Here is a 26,159-nt window from a genome sequence, read left to right on the forward strand (position 1 = left end):
TCTAGCCGCTAATATTTTGTAATTCTTCAAATATTCCAACACATAATTGGAAAGAGATTATCGAAGTAGAGCCTGGAGAATCTACAGGAATCCCAATTTACGATTAGATTAGGTTAAACATTGTATATTCAAAGGGATCTTCACGTCCTAAATAAAAACTACTCCTACGTAATTCCTAAAAATTTTCCATTCAATGTTAGTGAGAAATGTTATTTCCGGAATAACATCACTTCCAAGTTACTTGGATTTAATGTCGATGAATGCCTGATCATTGACAAATAAATTGCCCCGGAGTTTTACAGTCCTCTCCACATAATCTACATTCATCTAAATCCGCACATCCAATTTTGTATATATGTGCTCCCTATCTGTGTTTTCACTCAGAATACGCACCAGACTTTCTCATTTTGAGGAGATTTCTCGTTTTGCTTTCATCGCTTTGTGATTCTGCCCACCGTATCATAATTCTAAGGCCTTATGGGATTTTCTTATCCATAGTTTTAATTCAGTTGTGCTTTCTTCCCTTTGAAGCAATTACAGTCGCCCTTTCGTTGCGGCCTCCTACTACCGAGTGGCCTGATATAAAACTTGCCTCTGGGAAAATATTCAGTTAAATTTTTTTACAATCCAATATGACCTTAGATTTAGTTCACCTGATTCCATATTTATTCTAATCAAATTTACACATTGCTCGTGCTTCTGTCTGGAAGCCTGTGTTATGATTAGGTCTTTATTATAGAACCCCAGGCCCACTATGTTTCTCAACTTGGAGCTATCTATATAGCCATAGATTCCTGCTTGTATTTGCTCTAATGTTCCGCTTGATCAAGACATTCTATCTGAGATCAGCTTTTAAAGTTTGCGACACATTCTGTGTCTGGTATGCGATCAGATCGATTATTGTGTAACATGTCGTAACTGAGAGGATTTTTATTGAGTGCTATTAAAGACTGCAGCTGTTAAAGTTGAAAAACATATGTAAAATGGAACCAAAAACAAAAACTGAATGGCATAATCCGAATTTTGTTCTTTGCTGACAAAAAAAAAATTAAATGCTTTTTATAAAATAAGTAAAATACTCTTATTTCAAATGGATTTAACAATCATTAGTAATATTTTGCATTTATTTTTTAAACTAAAAACTCTTTTTCCCACCTTAAAGCTTATAATGTTTTCCCATAAAAACAACATTGAAATACTTTGTTTTGAAAAGAAAGTGATTTTTTCACTTTTGACCCTCTAGGAGTTTTAACTAAAACTTACAAACATACAACATATGTAATTTTTCATAAGTTTAATTTATAATTAATGATTAAATTCATACGCAAACAAGTAACAAAAAATTAATTAACATGATTTTAACATTATGACCTGTATTAATAAAATATGCATGTAAAACCGGAGTAGTAGAGGAAAGGCACTAATCTAAAACCAAATCCAAATGATATTCTAATTTTCACTTTTGCTCTATACAACTATTTCAAAATCATAAAACAAAAACTGAAAAAAACTACACAAAACAAAAATTAAACTAGACCAAATGTTGGCTGACCTGACTGAACTTTTTTTTATTTATTTCTGCAGACGAGTATGAACAAATATAAAAAAATAAAACTTATACTTGAAGTTGGTTAGTTGGTTTCAGAGCAAAATACGCTTAAACGAAATGCGATTAGAGTTTGTTATTTTTACAGCAAAAAAATATAGATTACGTTTATTACTTTTTATTTCTATTGCAATGTTATTTTTAAACTTAGAACATACTATCATGAGTACAATTAAATTCTATAGAAGAAAAGTAGAAAACAAAAATGAAATCATAATTTTCTAACAATTTTTTATTTATTTTAAATTATTGGAAATTTAAGTAGACCACATGCTATACAAAAGTGGGTTGATTTTATGTGAAAAAGTTTGGTAAACTAGAAAAATATCTAAAATGTATTACATTTCTTAATAATATATGATTTGCATTTTATGGGAATTATTTAAAATTGCAAAGAAAATCTAAAATAATTTCTAATCTGTGTAACCAAAGAACTTTAAATTCTCTGTTTAAATTCATTTTTCCACAATTGCACAAAAACTAACCTCCCATTAAGAAATTGTGTAGTACAATCATATGAGAAAATAGCTGCATCTTATCTTAATAGATAACCTTGACTTACAAACGCAATTCAAATGGTGATTGTGGTACTTAATAATAAAGATAAGTAAAATATTTAAATGAACAAGGTTGAAATGGTTTTAGAAGATTGAGCCAGAAAACAAACAAGAAACAAAAAAAAAACAAATAAAAATAAGAAGATAAAATTTCAAAATATTTGAAAAATGTTAAAAATAAACAAAGTAATAAAGGGCCAATACACAACACTAGCATGCTTTTATGCTCAAACCATATATGACACCAGTAAATTTGTACATACAATTTTTTCTCTTATTTTACTACCGATGATTCTGCCCCATCCCCTTGGCGCATTTACCCCATGGACGGGGTGGTATTGCCGTTTTTGATCAGTGCGAAAAAGTTAAAAAAAATATGTACATGAGGATGACTTAAGAAAGATTGAAAGGAATAAAACTAAAGCCAACATATCTAAGTATCCGAACCAAGAAAAAAATTAAGAATATGTATTGTGGTTTTAATTTGAGGCCGCATCAAAAAAAGTGGTGTATGGTCCCCCTTCTACCCTACAAGCATGCTGCCATAATCACAAAAATATCAAATTAATTTTGATATCACATAATCACAATCGCACCATAACTTGATTGTGCAAGCATGCTGGTGTTGTTTATGGGGACTTAACAAACAAACATTTAAAATATGTATTTGTCAAAATTATATGAATACCCAGCAAAAAATAATTAATTTTTCGATTTTATAAACCAAGTATTTCCTTAAAATTCATAGGTTTTTCACCAAAATTGGAAGTACTTCAAGTATGTTATTTGTGGTGAAAATTCTACTTCTTTTTCCTCACTTTTTTGCTAGGAGTATATTAAATACATTTGACATTTGGATCTTATTTGTCAATTCATTAAAAAATGTATGACAAAAACAAAAATTGTACTAATCATGTACATTGACAAAATTTTCTTAATGTTTTTGATTTTAAGTATTATTTTTAATCTTTGTTTTTCTTTCTTAGAAAATAAATTTAAAAACATTTTCTGAATATTAATGAAATCTTTCAAACCTTCTCCTAAATTGATTTATATTTGCGCCAAGAAACGACTTTCAATTCTTTATTCTTGACAAATTTTCTAAAAAAGCAATAAATTTTATTAATTTAAATTTTATGAAATTAAAATTATGTAAACAATTTAGATACATGAGAACGAACAGAAAATGATGAACAATTTGAATCATATACAACAAAATCTAGAGCGCTTGGGGTTTTCTGTTGTGCTTTGTTTTATTGTGGTTAAATCAGATCGCAGATCTTTAAATACATAAACATACACTCACTATGTAAACAATATGTTGTACAAATATATAAAATTATACATACACTGGAAAAAAATAATTTATATTATAGTTATTTTTAATGGAAATTAATTTTATGATTTATCTGTGACATATTAAATATATCTATGCTAATCTTAGGCTACATAAAATCCGAAGAAATACGCCTAGGCTACTATCACGTCTGTTGTATGTTTCTTTTCATGAATAAGAGAATTTTTCAATCAGTGCAAGTGTGGAATGTTATATCCGGAATAACATCACTTTTAAGACACTTGGATCTAATTTCGCCGAAAGCCTGACAGTGACAAAGAAAATGTCCTAGAATTTCACCGTCCACTCCGCACTATTTTGTCCACTTAGAACACGTGCTATCATACTAACCTTAATTCTGCCCACCATTTCATGATATCAAGAGGCCTTATGGGATTTTCTCTACCATAGTTTTATTCAGCTTTGCGTCAAATGGTTTGCGTCATCAGGTTAACTACCTCGAGCTTCATTAACCAAACAAAACAATAATTACATCGATTAGTCAAAAAGGAATCATGGACTAGAGATTCGACTTACCGATAAGTTCTAATAAGATGAAAATACTTCTCAGAATGTACGATCACAACTTTTTTCGACGAACGTTCTAGCCGAGTGTATAGCATGCGAAAAAGGCGGTGGGCAGGTTTGGCCATAATAAAGTCCAAATATTTAGAAAAATATGAGGAAAAATTCTCAGATCGCTATATATGTATTGTTCCATTAAAGAGAAAATACTACTCAGAATGTACGATCACAACTTTTTTTCGACGAACGATCTAGTCGAGTGTATAGCATGGGAAAAGGTCAGTAAAACGCTGAACACTTTCTTAGGGTTTGGCCATAATAAAGTCCAAACATTTTAACAAATGTGTGGAAGAATCTAAAAAACTACTTTTAGGAAAACGATTTTGTGTACTTGAACGAAAATTCTTCGATCGCTATATAATTATGTATTGTTTCAGATCTGATGGTATAAACAGCCCCTCTTTAGAATGCATACAACAATGGAAATTTAAACTCTAATAGGTGTTAGCGCCCTATTATAGTAGCAGTGCCATATTGACGCCAAGTAATATTTTGCCTTTATCCGTTTTGCACACATATCACCCTTAATTTCTTTCAGTGTAAGAAAGAGTTTTTATTGAAAATAATATCTATGTAGTCTACAGCATCATCGCCAGGGAAACCGAAAACATGCTCTAAAAAAAGTGTTTTAAGCGCTTTAAATATGCCGTAAAAAACTCAAAATATGCTCTTAAAATTAAAAATATATGCTCCAAAATAAAATTTTTTATTATTTTTAACATTGAAAAGCTCAAAAAGACTGAAATTGTAATAAAATAATAAATGTTTAATGTCATATTACATATCCTACAACATTTTTTTTATAAATGTTTCATCTCATAGTTTGAAGAACTAGTATAATAAAATTCCGTTTTACGTTCAGATAACCAATAAAAAACATGAAACCATTTGGTCCCCAAAAAACATATTTCAAACGACAAAGTTTGACACATTTCTTCCAATTGTATTCATAGCTTTTAAACTCACATTTTAATCGGTGTTGTCATAAATTCCAATAATTAGTTTTTTAAACTATAAAAATGGATTGGTCTCATGTAATCAAAAGTAATCGGTTTTATGTCCGATTTAAAATATAATGCTTTATTGAATAAAAAACTATAACATAACGATTTTTTTCAAAATTGAAAAATAGGCTAAAAAATCTGAAAAAATAAAAAAATAGAATTTTATTTTTTTTAAATAAAGTTTTGAAAATAAAATTAAAAATGTATAAAAACGAAAAAAGCGAAAACATCAAAATATGCACTAAAACAGTAAAATATGCTCTAAAAACTCGAAAATATGCTTTAAATATGCTAAAAAGTCAAATCATGCAAAATTATGCTCTTATGGGTAAAATATGCAAAAATATGCTCTAACAAATCGATGCCAAAATTCTCAAATTGGTCTGAAACGTGTAAATATCTTATCCATGAGTCCATTCGATGCACCACAAAAAACATGCATTTGCATATTTTGGTTTCCCTGATCATCACAATGTTTGTATGAGTAACAAAAGTCGATCAACAGAAACAATCAAAAACAACAAACTATTAAGTTTTCTGTAATTGTTATTGTTTTGGATGACAACGAATGACTGGTACCTCTAAAATCAGTAAACGTACCACCATATGTGAGGTCTTAATGTGCTAAAAAATAGTATGCTTTTAGAAAAAAAAAAGAGCTATGATTCTTATGCAATGTATACACGGTTGTTAGATCGTACAACGTTGGCAGAAAAATGTACAGAATATGTCTAATAACAGTGTCAACTTACAAATTTTGTCATGCAATATTGTCAATAATGCTTATTCTAACAACGTTGCAAAAAAAATTAAGTTCGGACAATTATTAAAGCCCTGATACACGGTTGTCAGATCTTACAACGTTGTCAGTAAAATGTTCAGAAAATGTCTAACAATCGTCTGAACTTACAATTTTTCGCTTAAAACGTTACTGACAATATTGGTAGAAAAAATTTGTATGTTTACACTGTTTTTAGACATTTTCAGCACATTTTACTGCCAACGTTGTAAGATCTATCAACCGTCTATACATAACATTAGGCATTTACTGAACATTTTACTGACAACGTTGTAAGACCTGACAACCGTGTATCTTGGCTTTTGGGAACTATAATGTTCATTTTCAATTTGTATTATTTAAACTAAACGTTACCCAACTAACATCTTTTAGAAACGTATAAGTGAAATATTAATCGTTGTAAACTTTCGTATCAAATACAAAGTAAGAAGATAACAAAATGACAAATAAAATAATAACAATTACAACAAAAACAACAATAATAAGAAAACAAAATCAAAGTACATCACATCGAATCAGGTCTACAGTACGCGGTTTCATTTTCATAAAAGTAACAAAACGAGTAGTAGTATTAAGTACTCGCATACACGAATATATGGACCTATAGCCAACAACAAACAACGATGACAATACTAGTGACAGCAATAATAAAACGACCTTAAATGTACATATAATGTCAAATGTTTACAATGTCAATAATACTCAGTCGTAAACAGAAACAAAGTAAAGACAAAAAAAGATAGATGTTGTTACAACAATAAAAAACGCAATTCACTTAAATTCTCATAGATATTTGTAACTATTACACACAATACCAATGAGAGCGAGACCAAACTAAAAACCAACAGCATCTTGTACAAATGAAACCAATGATGATGATCTGTAACAAACGATTTTTATCGAAATAATAAAAAAATAACTAGAAAACTGAAAAACTGATGTAAAGAAGGTTAAGTTCAAATGGATGAAAGATGAAATCAGGGCAATTATTAGATTTCATAGGTATATACATGTAAGTAGTTTATACATTTATGTATGTAAGTAGTTTTGTGAATGGATGTCGCTTAAAGGTGGTACATGTTTAATGCTGGAGAGTAAGAAAATTTATTTACAAGAATTGATTAATCTTTATGTTCTTGTAACAATAAAAAAATAAACCCAATTAATTCGACTTTGACATTTTTGTACTCCAAAAATGTCCATGTTATAGAAAAAGTAGAACTTTCTCATTTGCTGGTTTTAAACTCCTATTCTATTTTCCTTATATCCAAAAAATTGCGAAAGTAGTAGGAATTTTTACTGAAAAAGTTTTACGGTTATAGAATCAACTTTTCCAAGACTTCTGTAAAATCTTCATCAAATTTCAAAACGTCGTAACGGTTCTCGTGAAAGACAATCTAAAGCAACGATCATTAATTGGGGAAAACTGTTTTAAGACCAATTCTGAAATTTGGCGGTTGTGAATACAGCTAATGACAATACAATATTATATTCGAATATTCGAAAATTCGAAGTTATGTTCGAAAATTTTTTTTATGGCCTTAAAACCCGTTCTGGTGTCTGAAATTTGGCAGTTTGGAGTACACTTGATGACACTACAATGCTATGTTGGAATATTTAAAATTAAGTTCGAAAATTCGAAGTAATGTTCACAAAAATATAATTTTAGTTCTATTCGAGGTCAATTTCTTACATTTTCTAATTTCGTAATAATGTTCGAATAAATTTTAAAGCTGTTAAAATTTTCTCAAAATCGTGGAGATTCACAAAAATATAGAAATAATCTCTGCGTCATAAAAACTAAAATAAAATTTTCGAAAACTCGAACTTAAGTTCCAAAAAATTTTAAAGCCATTAAAACCAGTTCTGGTATCTGAAATTTGGCAGTTTGGAGTACACTTGATGACACTACAATGCTATGTTGGAATATTTAAAATTAAGTTCGAAAATTCGAAGTAATGTTCACAAAAATGTAAGAAATTGACCTCGAATTCTATTTTCGTAATAATGTTCGAATAAATTTTTATGCTGTTAAAATTTTCTCAAAATCGTTTAGATTCACAAAAATATAATTTTTGTTTCTTTTGCTTACTTTTTCCAATATCGAACAAACAAATTTTGAAACGAATTCGCAATTCGAATAATTTGATTGTGTTCCATGCGACGAATTTACGCAACAAATTTTTTCCACTAGTTCGTCGTGCTTTACGAAATTCGTCGTTCGTCCCAATTGTGCGTATACCATAATGCCTACGTTCGGACAAATTTTTGTCAACTCATTAAGATTTGGCAATTCTGTAGTTTACAAAGAAATATCTGTCGAAGATTATGATTCGCACTACAAGACCTATGTTTTGATACTTCCGAACATACTTAGATTAATCTCTTTATCTATTTCATAACATGAATATCCTCCGTTAGACTGGTGGTTAGTATTTCATTCCCACCAAAGACACTGATTAAGGAGGCACAACTTATTGTATATACATTAAGGTTATAACCGAAATTAGGCCCTAACATAGCCTGATAGCCAGAAGTGTTCTAATAACGAAAACCAGTTTCTTCAATCATTTTGGTGCAAAAACCTATCGCAGCAAATTGATTTTCTAAAACCATTTACAATCAAATTTAAATGAAATTTGAACAGAATATTCTACAAGTTTGGGTATATAAAGGATTAAACGCAGCCCCTGTAATTGCTTTTTTTAAAGTAAATAGAGTGATTATTGAAAACTTTATAGCATTTTTTTAACGTTTTCAAACTTTTTCTGATTTGAAATTTTTAAAAATTGTATAAAACTAACTAAATATTCGCTTCAATACTTACTCACATACAAAGTTAATAGTTTTTTAATCTCAATCTAAAAAGTTTTCTTAATAAACATTCTCTTTTGTAATAATTGCTTAACCATTTTTGAGTTTCAAACTTAATAAAAGCTTAATGAAAGTTAAGGACTTAAACTGTCAGTAATTTAATCCAAATCTTTAAAAATAATTTATAAAAAAATATCGAAATTCTTACAAGTGTAAAATAATCTTTTATAAGGTTTATCATGCATTTATCGGTGTTTCGTTTTTCTTAAAATTTGGAATCATTTTTACCTTCAGAGGTGTGGTAAAGCCATTTCATTATAGACGCATTATAAAAACCTAATGAATATTGAAAACAAAAATAATAATAAGCTTTTGTTATTAGTATTTTTTTTTTTTTTTTTTTTTGAGAAACAAAAGCAGCTGCTGTTTACACTAACAAAGTATTTAAAAACATGTGTGTGAAGGAGGGTTGTGTTTTTTTGTTTGTTTGTTTATTTTTCAAGATATTTAAAAATACTCTGTATGGATATGTATTTTATTTGCACACACGCACAATACTTTGCATTTTACCTTCCTTTGACTAAATATTGATTACAAATACATAAACAAACTGCAAACTGTTGATTATGTATTTTTGATTGTTTATTGTCCATTTTTTCAGACATAAACACTAGATCGATGATCAGCAATAAAGAAAAACAAGTATGAATGTATAGTCGGGCGTAGCCGACTATATGATACCCTACACCTGTCAGTATGTATGTTAAAAATGGGGATTATTTAAAAAATAAAGCATTTGGTTTGTTGTTTTTTTAACTATAAAAATATAATTTTTTTACAAGAGGGCTCAAAGGGGAGTAGGGCTAAATATGGCCCTATCCTTAAACATGTTGGTAGGGGAGTTAAGTCTTCTTCAATAATATTTATGTAGAATTTAAAAGTGTTATTAGTGTTTGTAAGTGAATTTTGACCTTTAAGTCATTTTCTAAAAGGGGGGTTTGTATGGGGGATAGAATCAAATGAAGCCCGAACATTACAAAAATAGGTAGTGTCATTTAAAGTTCTATAAAACTAAGTTTTGTCGACTTTTGTTAACATAATAAATCATTTAAATTAATTATAAGCCAAAAGGCCCTATTTGGGGGGTACGGTTGTATGGGAGCTAGTCGAAATAAGCTTCGTCCTTGGGCCAAAAGAAGCCTGTGTGCCAAATTTCATCTAATTATCTTCAAAATTGCGGCCTGTACCTTGCACACAAGGTTTACATGGACAGCCAGCCAGACGGACGGTCGGACATAGCTTAATCGACTCAGAAAATGACTCGACTAAGCCGATTGGTATACTTTAAGGTGGGTATTGGACGAATATTTTTCCATGTTACAAACATCAGCACAAACCCAATATACCCTCCCCACTAAAGTGGTGTAGGGTATAAAAATTTAAAAATTTATTTAAAAGATCTGATTTGATACATAACATGTAAATAACACGGTCCCTCTTGGCTTAAGATGCCGATTAATGTTCTTTTAAATTTGTTTGGACAATGATGTTGAAAGATACGGGCCGTGAAAATTCACAAATAGTATTTATGCTTCCCAAATGCCGACATATTTATTCATGTTTTTAACATTGTTGTTATAGTAATAAGTCCCTGTTATAAAGGTGTCTTTGCTCATGTATATGTGGGTGAAATTTTTTTAGTCCGTCTACAGTTTGTTCAATAGTGTTATTGTATATCTCTACTGCAATTTGAATGCATCTGGTTGCAAAAAAGAAATGCACAATGCGCAACATATTTCTCTTCCTACAATGTTGTTATGAATTGGTCCGTCTGTTAGTTTATCGTGTTGTTGTTAAACATTGTAGTTAAATTTTGATGTAAAATGACATGTTGACGGACAGCTTATTGCCAAAACGAAAAAGAGACTATACTAAAATTCAATTAAACAAATGTCGTAAATTGAGATGTCGTGAGTTAAGAAAATAGCAAAATGCTGCAGTATGTTGTTGTAGTCGTCGTCACACGTAACGATAACATGACCTAAATATAGGGCTGGCTGACTTTTGGGTTTCTAGAGTAAGTTTAATGAATAATGCTTTCTTTTGAAGTTAAATAAATTGAAATTGAAGTTTTTTGAAATTTGTAAATCATTGCAGAAATGCTGAAAGATGTTAGTTTAGTTGTAATATAAAGACCTTGTTAGTTTTCTATATAACAAAAATAATAACTTGCAGACTTGCTTGGACTGCGAAAGAAAAGATGGCTCAGTCGGAAGATGTCTAAGATTAGTTTAATGGCATGTATCCTGACTGTATCCTGAAAAATAGAAAAAGCGAAAAGTGACGAATGTCAAGACTTTCTCGAAATTGGATACAGAGCGGATTTGGTGGGGGATATTTTTGTAATTTTTTATGCCTTTTATTCTAATTATTAGAACAATTTTTACTTCACGTGGGAAGCGTAAAAACATCTGTTCACATTTTAATACCATACTTAGAATTCTAAATTATTAGAATATTATTTAACAAAGATAATTTGTCAATATGTCACCTTTAGACACAAAGAATAATATTTATTTAATTACATTTTAAACCAAAAGTTGGAGAAATTCATTAAATGTCTTCCGGTGTTTATAATAATCAAAATTCATTATAAAATTTTTAATGAAAATTAAAGCAATTAACTAATACTAACACTAAATCTCAACTGCAAATAGCACCAACACCACACAATCATCATCGCCATAAACATTCTGGTCTATTCCAACACACAACATCCGCATAGAATTAAAAGAATGAAGAACGAAATTAAAAAACACGATACATATTAACCAAAAAAGTAAAAAAATATATATATAAAAACAAAAACTGAAAATAAACTCTGATTAAAATTAAGTACTGGAGAGAAGGAATTAAGTCTGTAAAAAAGTGTTGCGAAGCGATAGTTAAAGCATGCAACCTTATTAAATTTGGAAACCAACAAAATTCAAACTAAAACACACAAAGTTATGATGCTTCTGTCGTCGTTGTGGTTCCATGTACATATGCATGTATGTCTGAATATCTCTTTGTATTAACTCCCCTAGATCAAAAACCAAATGTCTCTTTATACACTCTACTAACTTTAAAGTTTGATGGTAGTATTAATGGTAATGATTATGATAGCAATGATGATGATGATGATGATGATGCTTATGTTGAAAATGAAGATGAGTATGGTAACAATTATTCGCTTAACAATACGAGTACTTCGTTGGCACTTGTTTTCTCAAACTTATTTTCAAAATAAAAGAAAAAACACAAAATGGAAAAACATTAGAAAAAAATCAGTTATAAACAATAATGCAATCGAGACATGACTAGAGGGATATTGTACACACATGGTTTACGTGGTTATATTGATCAGTATTATAGAAGTAAATGAAAAATGCAGCTACTGCGAAATTTTCTTAAGTTTAACGACATGAAATGATCTACAGTTTTCATTAAAAAAATCACCCACAAACAATCTAAAATATTGAACCAAATCCTGTTTCGAAAACGATCACTTTCAAATTAATGTGTGTTTGTACGTTTGTTTTTTTTTTTTTTTTGACTTTATAGACAGCACAGTGTCTTCTGTATATCAGGAAGGAACTATAGACTACTTTTTACTTAAAAATTGCAAGTAGGCGACCTGCCACGCCCACATTCAATATAAGTCGCATATCTCAGAAGAAAGAAGAGTTGGAGTCCTTAAATTTTGTATGGACAACTTAAACATCCATAAAAATATTTTTGGATAAAATGGGCGAAATGGCTATAGAAAAAAATAGCTATAGAAAAATCTGAAATCAGTATATCTGAGAAAATATAACAGATAGAGTCCTCAAATTTTGTCGAAACTACTTTATACAAAAAATCGTTTACCTGGGAAACTAATAGATTTAGCTTTCTAAAATTTTGCACGAAGAACTTTAACATCGATCTGAATAATTTGGGGGAAAAGGGCGGACTTTTATCAGGGGACTTGGAACACCATATGAATTAATTAGAAAAAGAAATTTAACGCTTATTTGCAATTAGAGCAATATTAGAAATATTAGAGCAAAAATCCCTCAACATCAATGTGAAAATTTTAAATTGGCGGAATAGCAAAATTTATTCATCTGAGAAACTATTAAAGCTAGAAAATTTAAAATAAAAAACTTGATATTTATTTGAACATTTGGAGAAAAATGGGCGGAGTTTTAATGAACATTTCCCATATGAATTAAACACAAAATTTCGTACATCTGGGAAACTATTATATTATTCAAATTTTTCATCTAAATTAACGGAAAAATTGGCGAACTTGCAATAATTTGCGTAACATCCCTACAATGTAAAAAATGTATATCTTAAAAATTACATTATAGTTATAGTTAGAACCTTCAAAAGAGCTTTCAAAATAAAATATAAATACAATTTATGTGTGGTCTCGCCGCGAATACCACCCTTTCTCATTTCTTAAATTCGATCAGAATTTAGAAAATTTTTTATATTTGGCAGGATGTCGTTAATAAATTTGCAGTTTATAGAACCAATATTTCAGTTTCATTTTCAATCTCACTAAGTAGCTAGACATATGAAGGAATGAGTAAATTCAAAAAACATATGATTATTGCTATTCGTTTATTCGCTGTTAGTTACGACTAGTCTAAATTGATGACTGACTAACAAACTATTTATGTATGTATTTATTTATCCGTCTGTTATCTAGCTAAAGCTAGATAGATTGCAACTAATACTACTCATCATCTTCATTATGATCATTATAACATTAGTTGTTCTCGAAAATATTGCTCATGTATTGTGTTCGTTTATATTGCAATAAATGGCGGTAATGGTGGTGCAATGAATGAGTAGTAAGTTTTAAGAGTCACTTTGTAATGCAATCATTGTAATAATTATGACGATAATGATGATTACGTTTATAAATTATTGGCGTAATAATGATGTTTTAGTTTGTCTATGATGTAGGAAATCTGAGTATGTATGTATGATAATGAAAGACTATGAGCACGAGTTGTTTATACTCGACATATAGACGTCGTCATTATTCATGTTTATACCACTGCCACTACTACTATGTACCACCAACACCGCCGGCATATGTAGCAACAGCTCTCTACTGGTAACTCGTAGTGCAACATAAACGTATATTTGCTGTCGTTATCGTTCAGTGAGTGTTGCGGTAAAAATACATGAATGATGTATTTTTATTTATTTTCAAATACATTTATTTTTGTTTCTCTGTTAATTTTTTTTAATATAGGAAAAGAATACAATGCACTTGGAGAAATGATAGTTTGGTGATGCATCTACTTAGTTATTTCTGTTGCATTAACAAATACATATATTACAATATTTGGTAAAAGGGGGAAGTAATTGCTAATGCTGGTGTAAACTATTACAGTATTTAGTCCGCTGCTTTAAACATGTAACTGTATATTTTAAAGAATTTACATCAAGCCAATTGAAAACACTTTTTCCAAAGTGATTTAGTTTTTTTATGTTAATGAAAGTCATCTTAATCATTTTAATAATTTCAAAATTCTGATAAAGTTAAAATAGAATCTGATATGGTATGATATAAAATTTTCTCATATATATGGCAATTGAGTGTATATTCTTTTATCTCCGTCCCAACTAGAAGAAATCCTATATTTACATAATATATTTGCCATCTTAAATTCACTGTGTCGACTACAGAAGAAACAATAACCGATGTCATTCGTTCCCACGACATTTGAATTTTCGCTCCGGAACGACCCGAGTCATACTCGGTCAAAGATTGTCAACCCAGCGACAGCTGTATCAACCGAAAGTTTTTCCCCAGGAAAGAACTATCGGCCATAGTTGAGCTGTTACAACAACAACCGATGTCATTGAAGTCAAGATCCATAGACCTCTAAACAGACACACAACCGAAAGCACTTATATGACTTCAGCTCAATTAAGAACAAACACAGACTTTTAAAAACCGTACTTATAAATTGTGCCGTAAATTCTATTAAGACAGATACATTTATCGATCAAAGACGATAACAACTGAAGAGTAGAAGTCAATAAAGTCCTTACTAGTCATACGTCTATATATCGTAACTATCTTAATACGCCAACTGCACCAAAATTACCCTTGGCTAATGGAGAAGAACAATTCACGTAAATAGTTGATATTCGTTCTGAAAGTAATAGAACCTCTTGTTTCGGCAACAGCGACTTAAGATATATTTGGTAGATCTCCTTATAATCCTCACCTTTATCTAGAAAAGAACACGGTTTTGCGAGATTAGCACTTTACAAGATAGGAGCTCTGATTAGGCGTGAGTTGAAAACTTCTCTAGATTTAGGTCCCGTGAAATATGCCATAAATGGTAAAGTCTCACTACCCGGGTTCAAAATATGTAATATCAAAATACATGAAGTCCATCAAGATAACATGAATCAGTGTGACTTAATAGAAGGTTAAGTTGGTAGAATCAGATATATTAAAATAAATACATCAAAGACATTACGATATCTATAGAATTAAGGGGTGTTTTAAATAAACGTCTTTATGATAATACCTCTCGAAAGGTTGTGCGAATTAAGAATGTTCCATTCATCTTTGAATAAGTGTGATTATTCAAAGATGAATGGAACATTGGAAAATGTAAATTACTTGTCTAACAGTGAAATGAGGAGAAAGAAGTGACAGTGGCAAATAATCTGATAATGGCTGACATTTGACTGGGATTTTATTATAATGAGCAGCTTTTGAGGATGTGTGTACTATTTAAAAAGTCTTTCTTTTATTCGTTTTTTAAAATAGTTAAGACCTTAAGTAAAACAATCTCTATCATAAGGAGTGAGATCGAAAAATTTTTAACACACGTTTTTCATTACATTTTTCAACCAAAGTATTATTTGATTTTTTTTTTGATCAAGTTACCTTTGAAAAACATGTCAGTTATTATGTGTAATGTAAATTATATTAATTTTTTTGTTAATCTGATTAAAATGAGTGACCAGAAAAAAGTGCGTACTGAAATTATTAAATATTTTCAACTAAACCCAACTTGGTCTTACAAAAAGTTGGCCAAGCATACAAAGGTCTGCCGTCAAACTGTTTCCAATGTTATTAAACAGTACCGGGAGAACTTGTCAGTTGATAGAAAACCTGGTTCAGGTAGAAGGAATGGTCCACATGATGTTTCTAAAGCCAAAAAAATAGAACGCATTTTCAAAAGAGCTCCCAACACATCCGGTAGGAAAGCAGCTCGGTTAGCTCAGTGCTCGGACTATTTGGTACGAAAAGTTAAAGCTAATGCAGGTTTAAAAACATACAAGGCTCAAAAAGTTCCTGACAGGAACGCTGCTAAAAATTTAGAGGCCAAAAACAGAGCACGGAAATTGAAGTCAAGTTTTATAAAAAAATATTCTTGCTGCATAATGGATGACGAAACGTATGTTCTGGCAGATTTTTCGCAACTTCCAGGTCAAAAGTTTTATGTTGCTGATGCTCGAGGGAATGTTGAAGAAAAGTTTAGGACCCAAAAGCAGACAAAATTTCCCTGAAAGTTCTTGGTATGGCAAGCAATATGCAGTTGCGACAAAAGAAGCCAATCATTTGTTACAACGGGCTCTATAAATACCGAAATTTACATCAAGGAATGTTTACAAAAAAGGCTGCTTCCATTCATAAGACTTCATAATGTGTCCACTTATTTTTGGCCTGACTTGGCATCCTGTCACTATGGTAAACAAGCTCTTGAGTGGTACAAGAACAATAATGTGGTATTTGTACCAAGAGAGGCAAATCCTCCAAACTGCCCGGAGCTAAGGCCAGTGGAGAGATATTGGGCTCTTGTTAAAAGAGAATTGAAGAGTACAAAAAAGGTGTCCAAAAGTGTGGTAGATTTTAAACGGAGATGGACTACATGTTCGAGCAAAGTGACAGAAAGCACTATAAAAACGTTAATGGAAGGGTTTCCGAAAAGGGTTCAAAATTTCATCACTAGTGATTAAAACTATAAAAATATTTTTTTTTTTTGTAAATTGTAATAATAATTTGAATCAAATAAAAAAAAAATAAAGCTGTAAGTTTAGTGGTTTCTTTTTTATAAACATATATGTATGTTAAGAATTTTTCGATCTCACTCCTTATCACCGACATATGCTACAAAATTCATTCCAGATATGACAGTCTATGGTTTAGGTCATATTTTTCGAGCAAATAATACTCAATGAAACATGTTTTATTTCATTTATATTAAAACACCCCTTTATCGCTTTTAATTTAAAAAAAAACGATCGAAAAATGCACAAAACCATGACAATTTTCTTTGTAAGGCACAGGTGTTTATTTTCATTACAAAATATGTTTTTTTTATAAATTAGTTCGTTTTTGGTTGTTGAACAAAGGGATTATTATTATGTTTAGGATTATTTTAAAGTGACATTTCTTAAATAAACAAATTAAAACATATTTCATGTAGAAATAAGCGATTTTGTGTTTAAATATCATAACTATTTATATTTTCATTTTATAATTTTTAAGCTTAGATCAAAATCAATATTGTTTTAATTACTAACTACCCACTATATTCAATTGTGTGTCACTCGTTGAAATATTCTCCACCTACCACTGCACCACCATTTAATTGCGTTATGCTTTTATTCTATACAGTCGTATTATGTTTTGTAATCATACAATTTTTAACTCCTTTCGAAAAAAAGTTCTCTTTCATTAATGTTTAATAATGTATATTCATAGATTCTAACCGAAACATTCAGCAACATCGATAACAACAGCACAGCAACATTTTCAGCTTCGTTGCTCACCTGTCTCGTCACCGTTGTTGGTTGCACTTTAATTTTTATTCAAAACACAAATATATAAGTTTATTTGTGTTTTTTCTTTTTGTATTATTAACCATTCCTCTCAATTGTTTTTTTTTTATTTATTTCGAATAAAAAATATTTTTTTAGACTGACTATATCAAATAATAAATAGATGAGTGAGTGAGTGCATATTAATATTTTTTCTATAAAATGTGACCGATTAGTTTCTGTAGACGGTATTGTCACAAACAATTTTTTAACAAAATTAGATGTAATCACAGTTGAATTACACTTTTTTAAGTACAGCCAACGCTTTGACACAGGCAGACAAAATGTTAAAAAAGTTAATTTACCGAGAATAAATATATTTATTTTCAGATTTTCTCCTTTATAGAGATATCGTGTCCTAAAGTTAAAACATCCTAAATTCTGAATTTGAATTCCTTACATTCTATTAAATCCTTTAGAAAATTATACTTTGATCTCTGGGTTAAAATTTTGCTGACCTGCATTATTTACTATAACTGAGATTATGGGTGGATCCAACTGGGTGGATCCAAACTGTATTTAAGTGCTATAGTTAGTAGGGAGCAACAGGCTTAACGCCTATTTGTCCTTAATATATGCCCAGTATTTTGTCAGAGTCTCCATGATATCCACTACATATTGAACGTTTCAGCACACTCTTCTTCAATTAGCATTATGGACTTATTCAGTAGTAAATATACCTATTTATTTACTTGTGGGTTAAAATTGTATAAGGCAACTGAGAGTCTTATCTTACGGAAGAATAATCAATGTCATTTGTATGTCAGAATAGCTTGATAAAAGTCTCTCATCTTGATAATAAACAGTTAATGATCGGCCTTTCTTTAGAATGATTTAACATGGGGTTGAACCACAATGGGAACTGGTAACCCATAGGGCAGATTTCTGCCTTAGGTTTGTCCCTGTTATTAAAGAGGTCCCCTGGGGGTGAACGTGGAGGACGTGGTTTAAACCTTAATTATTGGGAACAAAATGTTGGTTAATGTTTTTACTCGGCATAAAGTTTATGGTGATGTCGAGACCACAGAGGAGTGACTGTTGCGTTGGAAATGAGTTGAGTCAAGTGTCAAGATATATAATACAAGTGATGCCCTTGAATATTCCTCAATTGGCCAGGTATGTTCAGGGATTACGCTGTTCATAACAGATTTATTACAGTGTGCTCGCTCAATGATAGATTTGTAATTTTAAGTAACCCACATAATCTAATATAATACCCTCATTAGGAATTAGTTGGTCATATTATTCAAAGCACATACACCCAAAACAAGAATAAGCATTCAGTGTAATAAATACAATTTAGCAGTTAATGCAACTGTTTGTTTAAATTGTTTTATTATTTTATTTAGACAAAACAAAAAACGGCATGAAACATAGTAGAATCAAGTCGACTATAGAGTATAATTTAGTTTAGTATAGTGAATTATTTTAATAATAAAAGGAATCGTATGGAATGGTTAATAAATGTGAGCAGAAATACTCAAGTACTCAACAAACAGTACACTATATGAGATACTTACTACTCTTATTATTGTTCTGGTTGGTTGATTGCGTTTGGTGGTAACAAAAGTGCGATCACCCGATGTCGTTTTTTATTTTATATATAATTTTTATTTATTTATTTGTTATTACTTTTTGTACAAGTGAAATAAATTTACAGGGTTGTATTTGTTTATATGTAATAATAGCAAGAAAAGTGTAATGTTTTTGTTTACATTTAAAAATGTAAATGTATAAGTAATGTTTTTTATTATAAGCATCTATTAATATTCTGAACATTTATTCCAAAGGAATGAAATTTAAACGTATAAATAAATAATCCATGACGTAAAGGAGTATGTGTAAATGAGAAAATATTTACAATTCTTATTAAACAAACACATATATACACTAAATGCCGCATTTAGTGTTATTGATATCTGTTATAATAATTATAAAAATAAATAAATATATTTAATATCCGTATGTGATGATGATTTGTTACAAATATGACCACAAAAACAGCACACAATGAAAGTATCATTTATTTTTAATATTTTCTTAATAAGTGAATAAATTGAATCTATATGTGTTTATTTCTGGTATTTCTGATTACCAATAAGAAAATATTGATAGAGCCAGTATAACATTCTAATAATCCGTAGGATTGGATCACCTTTACTTATATCGTACAGTACTCTGTTCGTTTCAAGATACACAGATACTCAAATGCCAGTTGAAGATATTCTATGGATTCATGTTTTTATCAAAAATGAGTAAATGTCGCATCGATTAATAAAGCTTTGAACTTGAAATTTTATCTTGGGTAGATATTTTGGAGGATTTAACACAGAGATAAAGTTGTCGAAATTACAGAAAAAATGGTTTTGGTTTTTTCTATTTCAATACTAAGTTCAAATATGTTCGCAATCATTTTAAATAACTTTTAGTTATTAAATAGACCTTTATGTTTAATAAAAATTTATTATTAATATATTAAACTTTTTTCCAGTTTACTCATCGATCAGCAAAAATTCATGTTATAATCATACTTTCTTTAGCTGGAAGCAGTATTTTGATCAATTAAAAAACCACAAATACAAAAACAAATGATGCATATCCCAGCTATCAGATAATCTTCTATAACTACAACAGTTATCATATATTATTGTGTATTATCGCTATAACTAAACTAACTATTTACATACCTTTTTCATATTGGCAACAGCTTCTTCAGCTGCTTTCACGGCCACTTGTGCAACACCCACACCATCGGCCGAAGTGGCATGTGTTGATGGCGATGTGGCATAAATGAACAAGGGCAAAGAGGTAAAGTTGCGCAATGAATCGCCAGAGTCCTTAAAACGGCGACATAATAATAAATTCTTTGCTTGCGTTTCCGGTTGCTGTTGAGTTTGAGTATGTTGGCTATAGTTTTGTAAAGCCAAACCTGAGTTAGCGGCACATATTGTTGTGTTGTTGTCTATATTGTTGTGATCTTTAATAATGCCACACCCAAGAGGCTGCTCCTCAGCGTCTATCGCATCATTGACGTCGCCACTAACACCTTCAATATCATCTTTTGTAGTTTTGTAATCCATAAATTGAGTGTTGGTTGTAGAACCGTTAGTGTTACTTGCAGACGTTGTTGTTGTAGTATTACTGTTGTTGTTAAATTGTTCGTGTGGGGAAGTCGAGGCTAAAATTGTTGGCGATGGTGTGTGATGCGTGTTAAAACAATGACTATTGATGGTACTGCTGCTGCTGCCACATATAGTAACGCTGGAGGTGTCATCACCACCATCTCCACCACCACCCCCGCCCTCATCTTCATAATGTATCAATGTTGCCATAGATTTATAGCAACAAATTATTAATAATCGTTTTTTTAAGCAATTTTTATAAAAATGTCAATTATCCACAAAAATTAAAAAACAAATAAACTTTTGTGTAAGAATGAAAGGATTCACTATAAATTTAATATATTTGTAACAAAGACAGCAATAATTGGTCTTTGTTCTGACTTAAACAAATTCCTACTGCTTTTGTTTAAATGGACGGTTGGTAATTGTTCTGATTGTTGTTGTCTTTTTACAAGCATGTTGTTACAACAAACATGCGTCATAAAATCTTAAACATTTGTTTTATTTTATGCACTTTTTATACACGATTGATTTATAATAATTTTATAGATATACCTATTTGGACTCTTTATTGTCTGATTACAAAATTCACCAATTCACTCTTTTCACTAATATTTATTGTTATTATTTTCGATTTATCCTTTAAAACGTTAATGTTATTTTATCATGTATTCTTTTTATGCTGATAATTCTTGTCCAGACAGGGAGTAACCCACAAAAGTAACTTTGCTGTGCGTCTAAAAGAAAAGCCCGAAAGTGAAGAAGGAGTAGGAGGAGACACACCAAAACTTACAAATTTAAAATTGCAAAAGATGGAAAAGAAGCAAACAGAAGCAAACAGAAGAGACAAGCAACCACCACACAAAAAAAGAATGTCACGATAGCAAAAATTGCACTTTTTGCAGTATTAACCAATATTCTGTAATCATTTAATATATTTTTCTAATAGTTTTTATATTTTAGCTTCTTTTGTTTAAGTTTTTCCTATATTTTTTGGAAAATTTTATGTGTTTACCGATTTTTTTTCTTGACTTTATACACGACCTTAGAGGAGACACTTTCTTTTTTTACTTTAGACTTCGTTAATTACGTATATTCTGATGTTTTTTTTTTTAGATTTTTTACTGGTAAATTAATTTTATTTAATATTATTTAAGTGCTAATAAAATTAACGATTTATTTTGTTGATTTTTAATAAATTTTCTTATTTTTTGCCACCGCAACGGTGTTGTTGTTTTTTGCTTCGTGCGACGGGTGCGATTCAGAGATCAGCGCCGACAATTATAAACGGCGTAATGTATTAAAAATTTCGACGGCGGCTTAAAATAAATTTCTAATCCGTCGAAGTAGCTGTGCATGAGAAATACAAATTTGGAAAATTATATTTATTCATTAAAATAAAATTTATAAAAAAATTTAGATTTCATTGTAAAATGTCATTTAATTGTAAAAGGTTTATAGAATTTTGTTTTTGTGCAATTCAAATTGGGGCTTTAAAAAAGTTTTAGTAAAATTTCAATTAACATATATATCAGTAAAATATTATAGATATACATAAATATATTTCTAATGTAGACACCGGTTAAAAGCGAAGTGATATAAAATTTTGATTTCATGTTGAAGAACTTTGAGGGACTAATTCCTGGTTCACACTAGGAAACTTTTTTGGAAAACTTTTGATTTTTGTTCGTGAGAGAAAGAAATATCAACCATCTCTTTCTCTCACACACAAAATCAAAAGTTTCTCAACAAAAGTTTCCCAGTGTGAACTAGGTCTAAGTAAATTTTGCGTCAAGGTAAGGATGATTAGTTAGTTAGTATAATAATTAATTTATTTATTTATTCATTCATTCATTCATTATCACAATACAAGCCTATAAGGCAAAAATATAAACATGTATTAATTAAAATAGTTATTATAAAATCTTTTGTACAGTGTATAAACAACAAATAATAAATATGAATTCAAGTACTCGATAATAATAAAAAAATATCGATAACTAAGAGCCGATAAATATTTTTGACATTTACTTTGTGGTGTAAATAAATAAATATTTGTTCTTTATAATTTGTCCGTCATAAAAGCAATAATAATGTCTTTGGTAGCTTATGATGCTAGCAGTGATGAGGAATCAGATTATGAAGATGAAGCCCCCAAAGCTATTGTTATAGAAAAACCTACAAAAGCTCCAGTAGTGCCACAACAACCAGAAAAGTTAGCTGCTAGCAATGGTCACATAAGTGACGATGAAGATGATTTTCTTCCCACTCCAGTGGAAAATGAAAAGGATTTTGTTAATAATCTATCAACACTCCTCCCCAAACCTAAAAATAATGCCAATCTGGCAGATATTTTGGAAAGTTTTGCCAAACCTACATTCAATGCGTTGCCCACACCAAAAGCAATTACCACACAAACGGATATTGAAGAAGAGGACGATGAATTTCTGCATAAAAAACCAAATGAGGAAATTATTGAAAAACCCAACAAAAATAATGACGTCAAAAAATTGCCTGTAAAAATAACTATACCATCTTTGAAAAATTTCAAAGATGTGGAAAAGGAAATGGCAGATAAGGCTAAAAACAAAAGTTCTATAAATCCCACAAGAACTTCTAGCACATCAGGTCTTCTAAGTATACTGCCAAAGGCAAAGTCAGAGCAAAATTTCGCCAAATGTACCAACAGTTCAGGGGCTGATAACATAAATCAAAATACTACTAAATGCGAAAAGCCTATCATGCCTGCTTTTGTACCTGATACTGTGAAACACAGGCGACCTGCTACAAATACAGAAGATGTTGACAGACTCAAGTCTACGAAAAAGAAACATCATCCTAATCAAGCAAAACAAATTTCTGCTCCAAGTCACAAAACTGCTGAAAGCGATGAGAGTGGTGATGAAGATAACAACACTGACGCCGCCACTGGTGACTTTTTCTCCTTTAACACTGATCAAAGCCTACCGGAAGTATCAGTCAATGAAATTAATGCCCTTGTAGCCAAGAAAGCAGCAAAGATTGTAGAAACTACGGCCAACTATCTAAAATCAACTAACAATCAAAATGCAAATGGAGTGGAGGAAATGCAAATTGATGAACAAGAACTGGCTGCTTCAAGAAAACGTTATCACCAAGATCAGCAATTACATCCAGAAGCTTTACAGGCGCTGGCTGGTAGCAGCACAAAGAGAAGGCGCCAACAACAGTCTGACATACAAGTCATCGATATAAATAGTTCACAAGTATTGCCCAATAAAGACGAATGGATGCGCACTGCTTTGGCTTCATCAACAACATACCAACCTACTGGTGTTTTAGTTGACGAGGAGCCTGCTACGGGTACTAGACGTAAACATCAAATTACATATTTGGCTCATAAGGCCAAAGCGAATGAAGCCGAATTGCAGGCGATGTGGTCTGCGAATCGTCAAAATAGAAGAGCAACTCAGAGCAAATATGGATTTTAAACTATTTTTTAAACTTAAGTACATATTTTTTTTAATAAAATAAGATTTTTCTGCAAGTATATTTTAAAAACTTACTACCGTTCTGCTGGATTTATTGGTAGTTTAATAAGAAACAGATTAACGTGTGAAATACATCATTCGATTCAATAAAATGGATAAAATCCTACACTGTTACATTCAGGTTTTATTATTTGACTAGCTTTACCCAATGTGCTTTGCTAACCTAAAACAGTATAAATAAAAACCCACTTAACGTTTTTGAAGATTCTAACTACAATAGTTTTCCAGAATTACAATATGTTACATATTAGAGATGCCAAGCAAATTACTGCAAGTTCGCCAGTTTATATCTATATATTAACGAAATTTATTTAATTCATGTGTTTGTTTCAAGCTTCGCAGATGTAAGTCCGAACTTTTTCCTCTAAAATATTTAGATGAATATTGAAGTAATTTTTGTAAAATTTGAAGAATCTAGTTCTATTAGTTTCATAAACGAAATTTTATTTTTAAATCATATGGTAGGTGCAAGTGCCCATCAAAAGTCCGCCCGTTATACTTTGTATGTTCAGATGAATGTCAAAGCTGTTCTAGTAAATTTTGAAGATTCTTACTAACTTCTAACTTCCTCTAAAATAAATATTAGATGAATATTAAAGTAATTTATGCAAAATTTTAATAATCTCCATTTCGATTACATTTACGCACTAAATGTAACAAACAAAAAACTAAATCGAAAGAAATAGAGGAAGCAATTCCAACTTGTTTCAACGCTTTACGATTGTGTGTATTTTGTATTCAATCGTAATTGCGTTTTTGTAAGTTGTATGTGGCGGAGAGTCGAATCGAAATGAAGAATACCAAAGTTGCCAAACGGAGAAAATTTTGATTCAAATTGAAATGCAGAATAGGAGCCAATATAGTTCTATTTGTTTTCCAGATAAATTAATATGGGAAATGACAAGTCCTCCATTGAAAGTCCGCCCAAGACATTCTAAATGTTTAGAGAAGTGTCAAAGTTCTTCAAGTAAAATTTTAAGATTTTAGCTTTAGTAGTTTTTCATATATACGAATTTTTTCTATATGGGTAACAACAATAATATTTTCTAAAGACTTGTGAATTAAAGTGTATATTTAAATTAATTTAACAAGTAGGAAAGTATAGTCGGGCATGGCCGACCGTATAATACACTACACCATGAGTATATTTTTAAAATTTTTACTTTTTATAAAGAAACTTTTATATTGAATATTATTCCAAAGTATTTAAGCAATTTATTGATAAAAAAAAAAACTAAAATTTCTAAATGAGGCTTTATATAAGTCAAATTGGGTCGATCCTCGGTAAGTTTGGGAAAAGGAAATATTTTTAAATAACAGTTAGTTTTGTTCAGTTTCATTGCGATACAAATAGTTCCAAGTCAATTTTAGACGTTTAAGACATTTTTTGAAGGGGGGTTTGTATGGGGGCTAGGGTCAAAAAAGGGCCGATCCTTACGAAAATCTGAAGTGTCATTTATACTTATGTAAAACATATTTTTGCCAATTTTTAGAGAGATAATAAAATATTTGACGTAATTATGGCATAAAAAGTTCAAATCGGGAGGTACGGTTGTATGGGGGCTAGGTGAAATAATGGACCGATTTCAACCATTTTCAATACGCTTCGTGCCTGTGCCAAAAAACATGCTTGGTCCAAATTTCATCAAATTATCTTGAAAATTGCGGCCTGTACCTTGCGCACAAGATTTACATGGACAGCCAGCCAGACAGACAGACTGACGGACATGTCTTAATCGACTCAAAAAATGATTCTGAATCCATCTGTATACTTTAAGGTGGGTATTGAGCCAATATTTTTGTATGTTACCCTCCCCAATATAGTGGTGTAGGGTATAACAAGACTTAACAAGATCTTTCTACTAATACATATTTATAATACTTTAATATGAGAAGCTTTATTCTACTTTA

The 26,159-nt window shown here is 30.5% G+C and overlaps 2 protein-coding genes across 6 annotated transcripts in view; one reads left to right on the top strand and one right to left on the bottom strand.

Annotated features, from left to right (window-relative positions):
* LOC111679322 (putative uncharacterized protein DDB_G0277255) overlaps window positions 1-21,977 on the bottom strand; it is a 181,141-nt gene extending 159,164 nt beyond the window's left edge. Inside the window, exons 1-2 of one of the 5 annotated variants that reach the window (XM_046948490.1) lie at window positions 21,734-21,977; window positions 20,284-21,326 (exon numbers count right to left, since the gene is read on the bottom strand). In XM_046948490.1, coding sequence (XP_046804446.1) covers window positions 20,284-20,928 — 645 coding nt within the window. In that variant the 5' untranslated portion in view covers window positions 20,929-21,326; window positions 21,734-21,977. Of the gene's footprint in view, window positions 1-20,283 lie in introns of all 5 variants that reach the window. The other 4 variants (XM_046948488.1, XM_046948487.1, XM_046948486.1 and 1 more) reach the window with 4 other exon arrangements.
* Window positions 21,978-22,742: 765 nt separating this feature from the next.
* On the top strand, window positions 22,743-24,262 carry LOC111678589 (transcriptional regulator ATRX homolog). Its single transcript, XM_023439981.2, has one exon. The coding sequence runs from the start codon at window positions 22,812-22,814 to the stop codon at window positions 24,186-24,188; it is 1,377 nt and encodes a 458-aa protein (XP_023295749.2). The 5' UTR covers window positions 22,743-22,811; the 3' UTR covers window positions 24,189-24,262.
* Window positions 24,263-26,159: the final 1,897 nt, after the last annotated feature.

The sequence above is a fragment of the Lucilia cuprina genome, chromosome 4, assembly GCF_022045245.1.
Source record: "Lucilia cuprina isolate Lc7/37 chromosome 4, ASM2204524v1, whole genome shotgun sequence".
Taxonomy (NCBI): domain Eukaryota; kingdom Metazoa; phylum Arthropoda; class Insecta; order Diptera; family Calliphoridae; genus Lucilia; species Lucilia cuprina.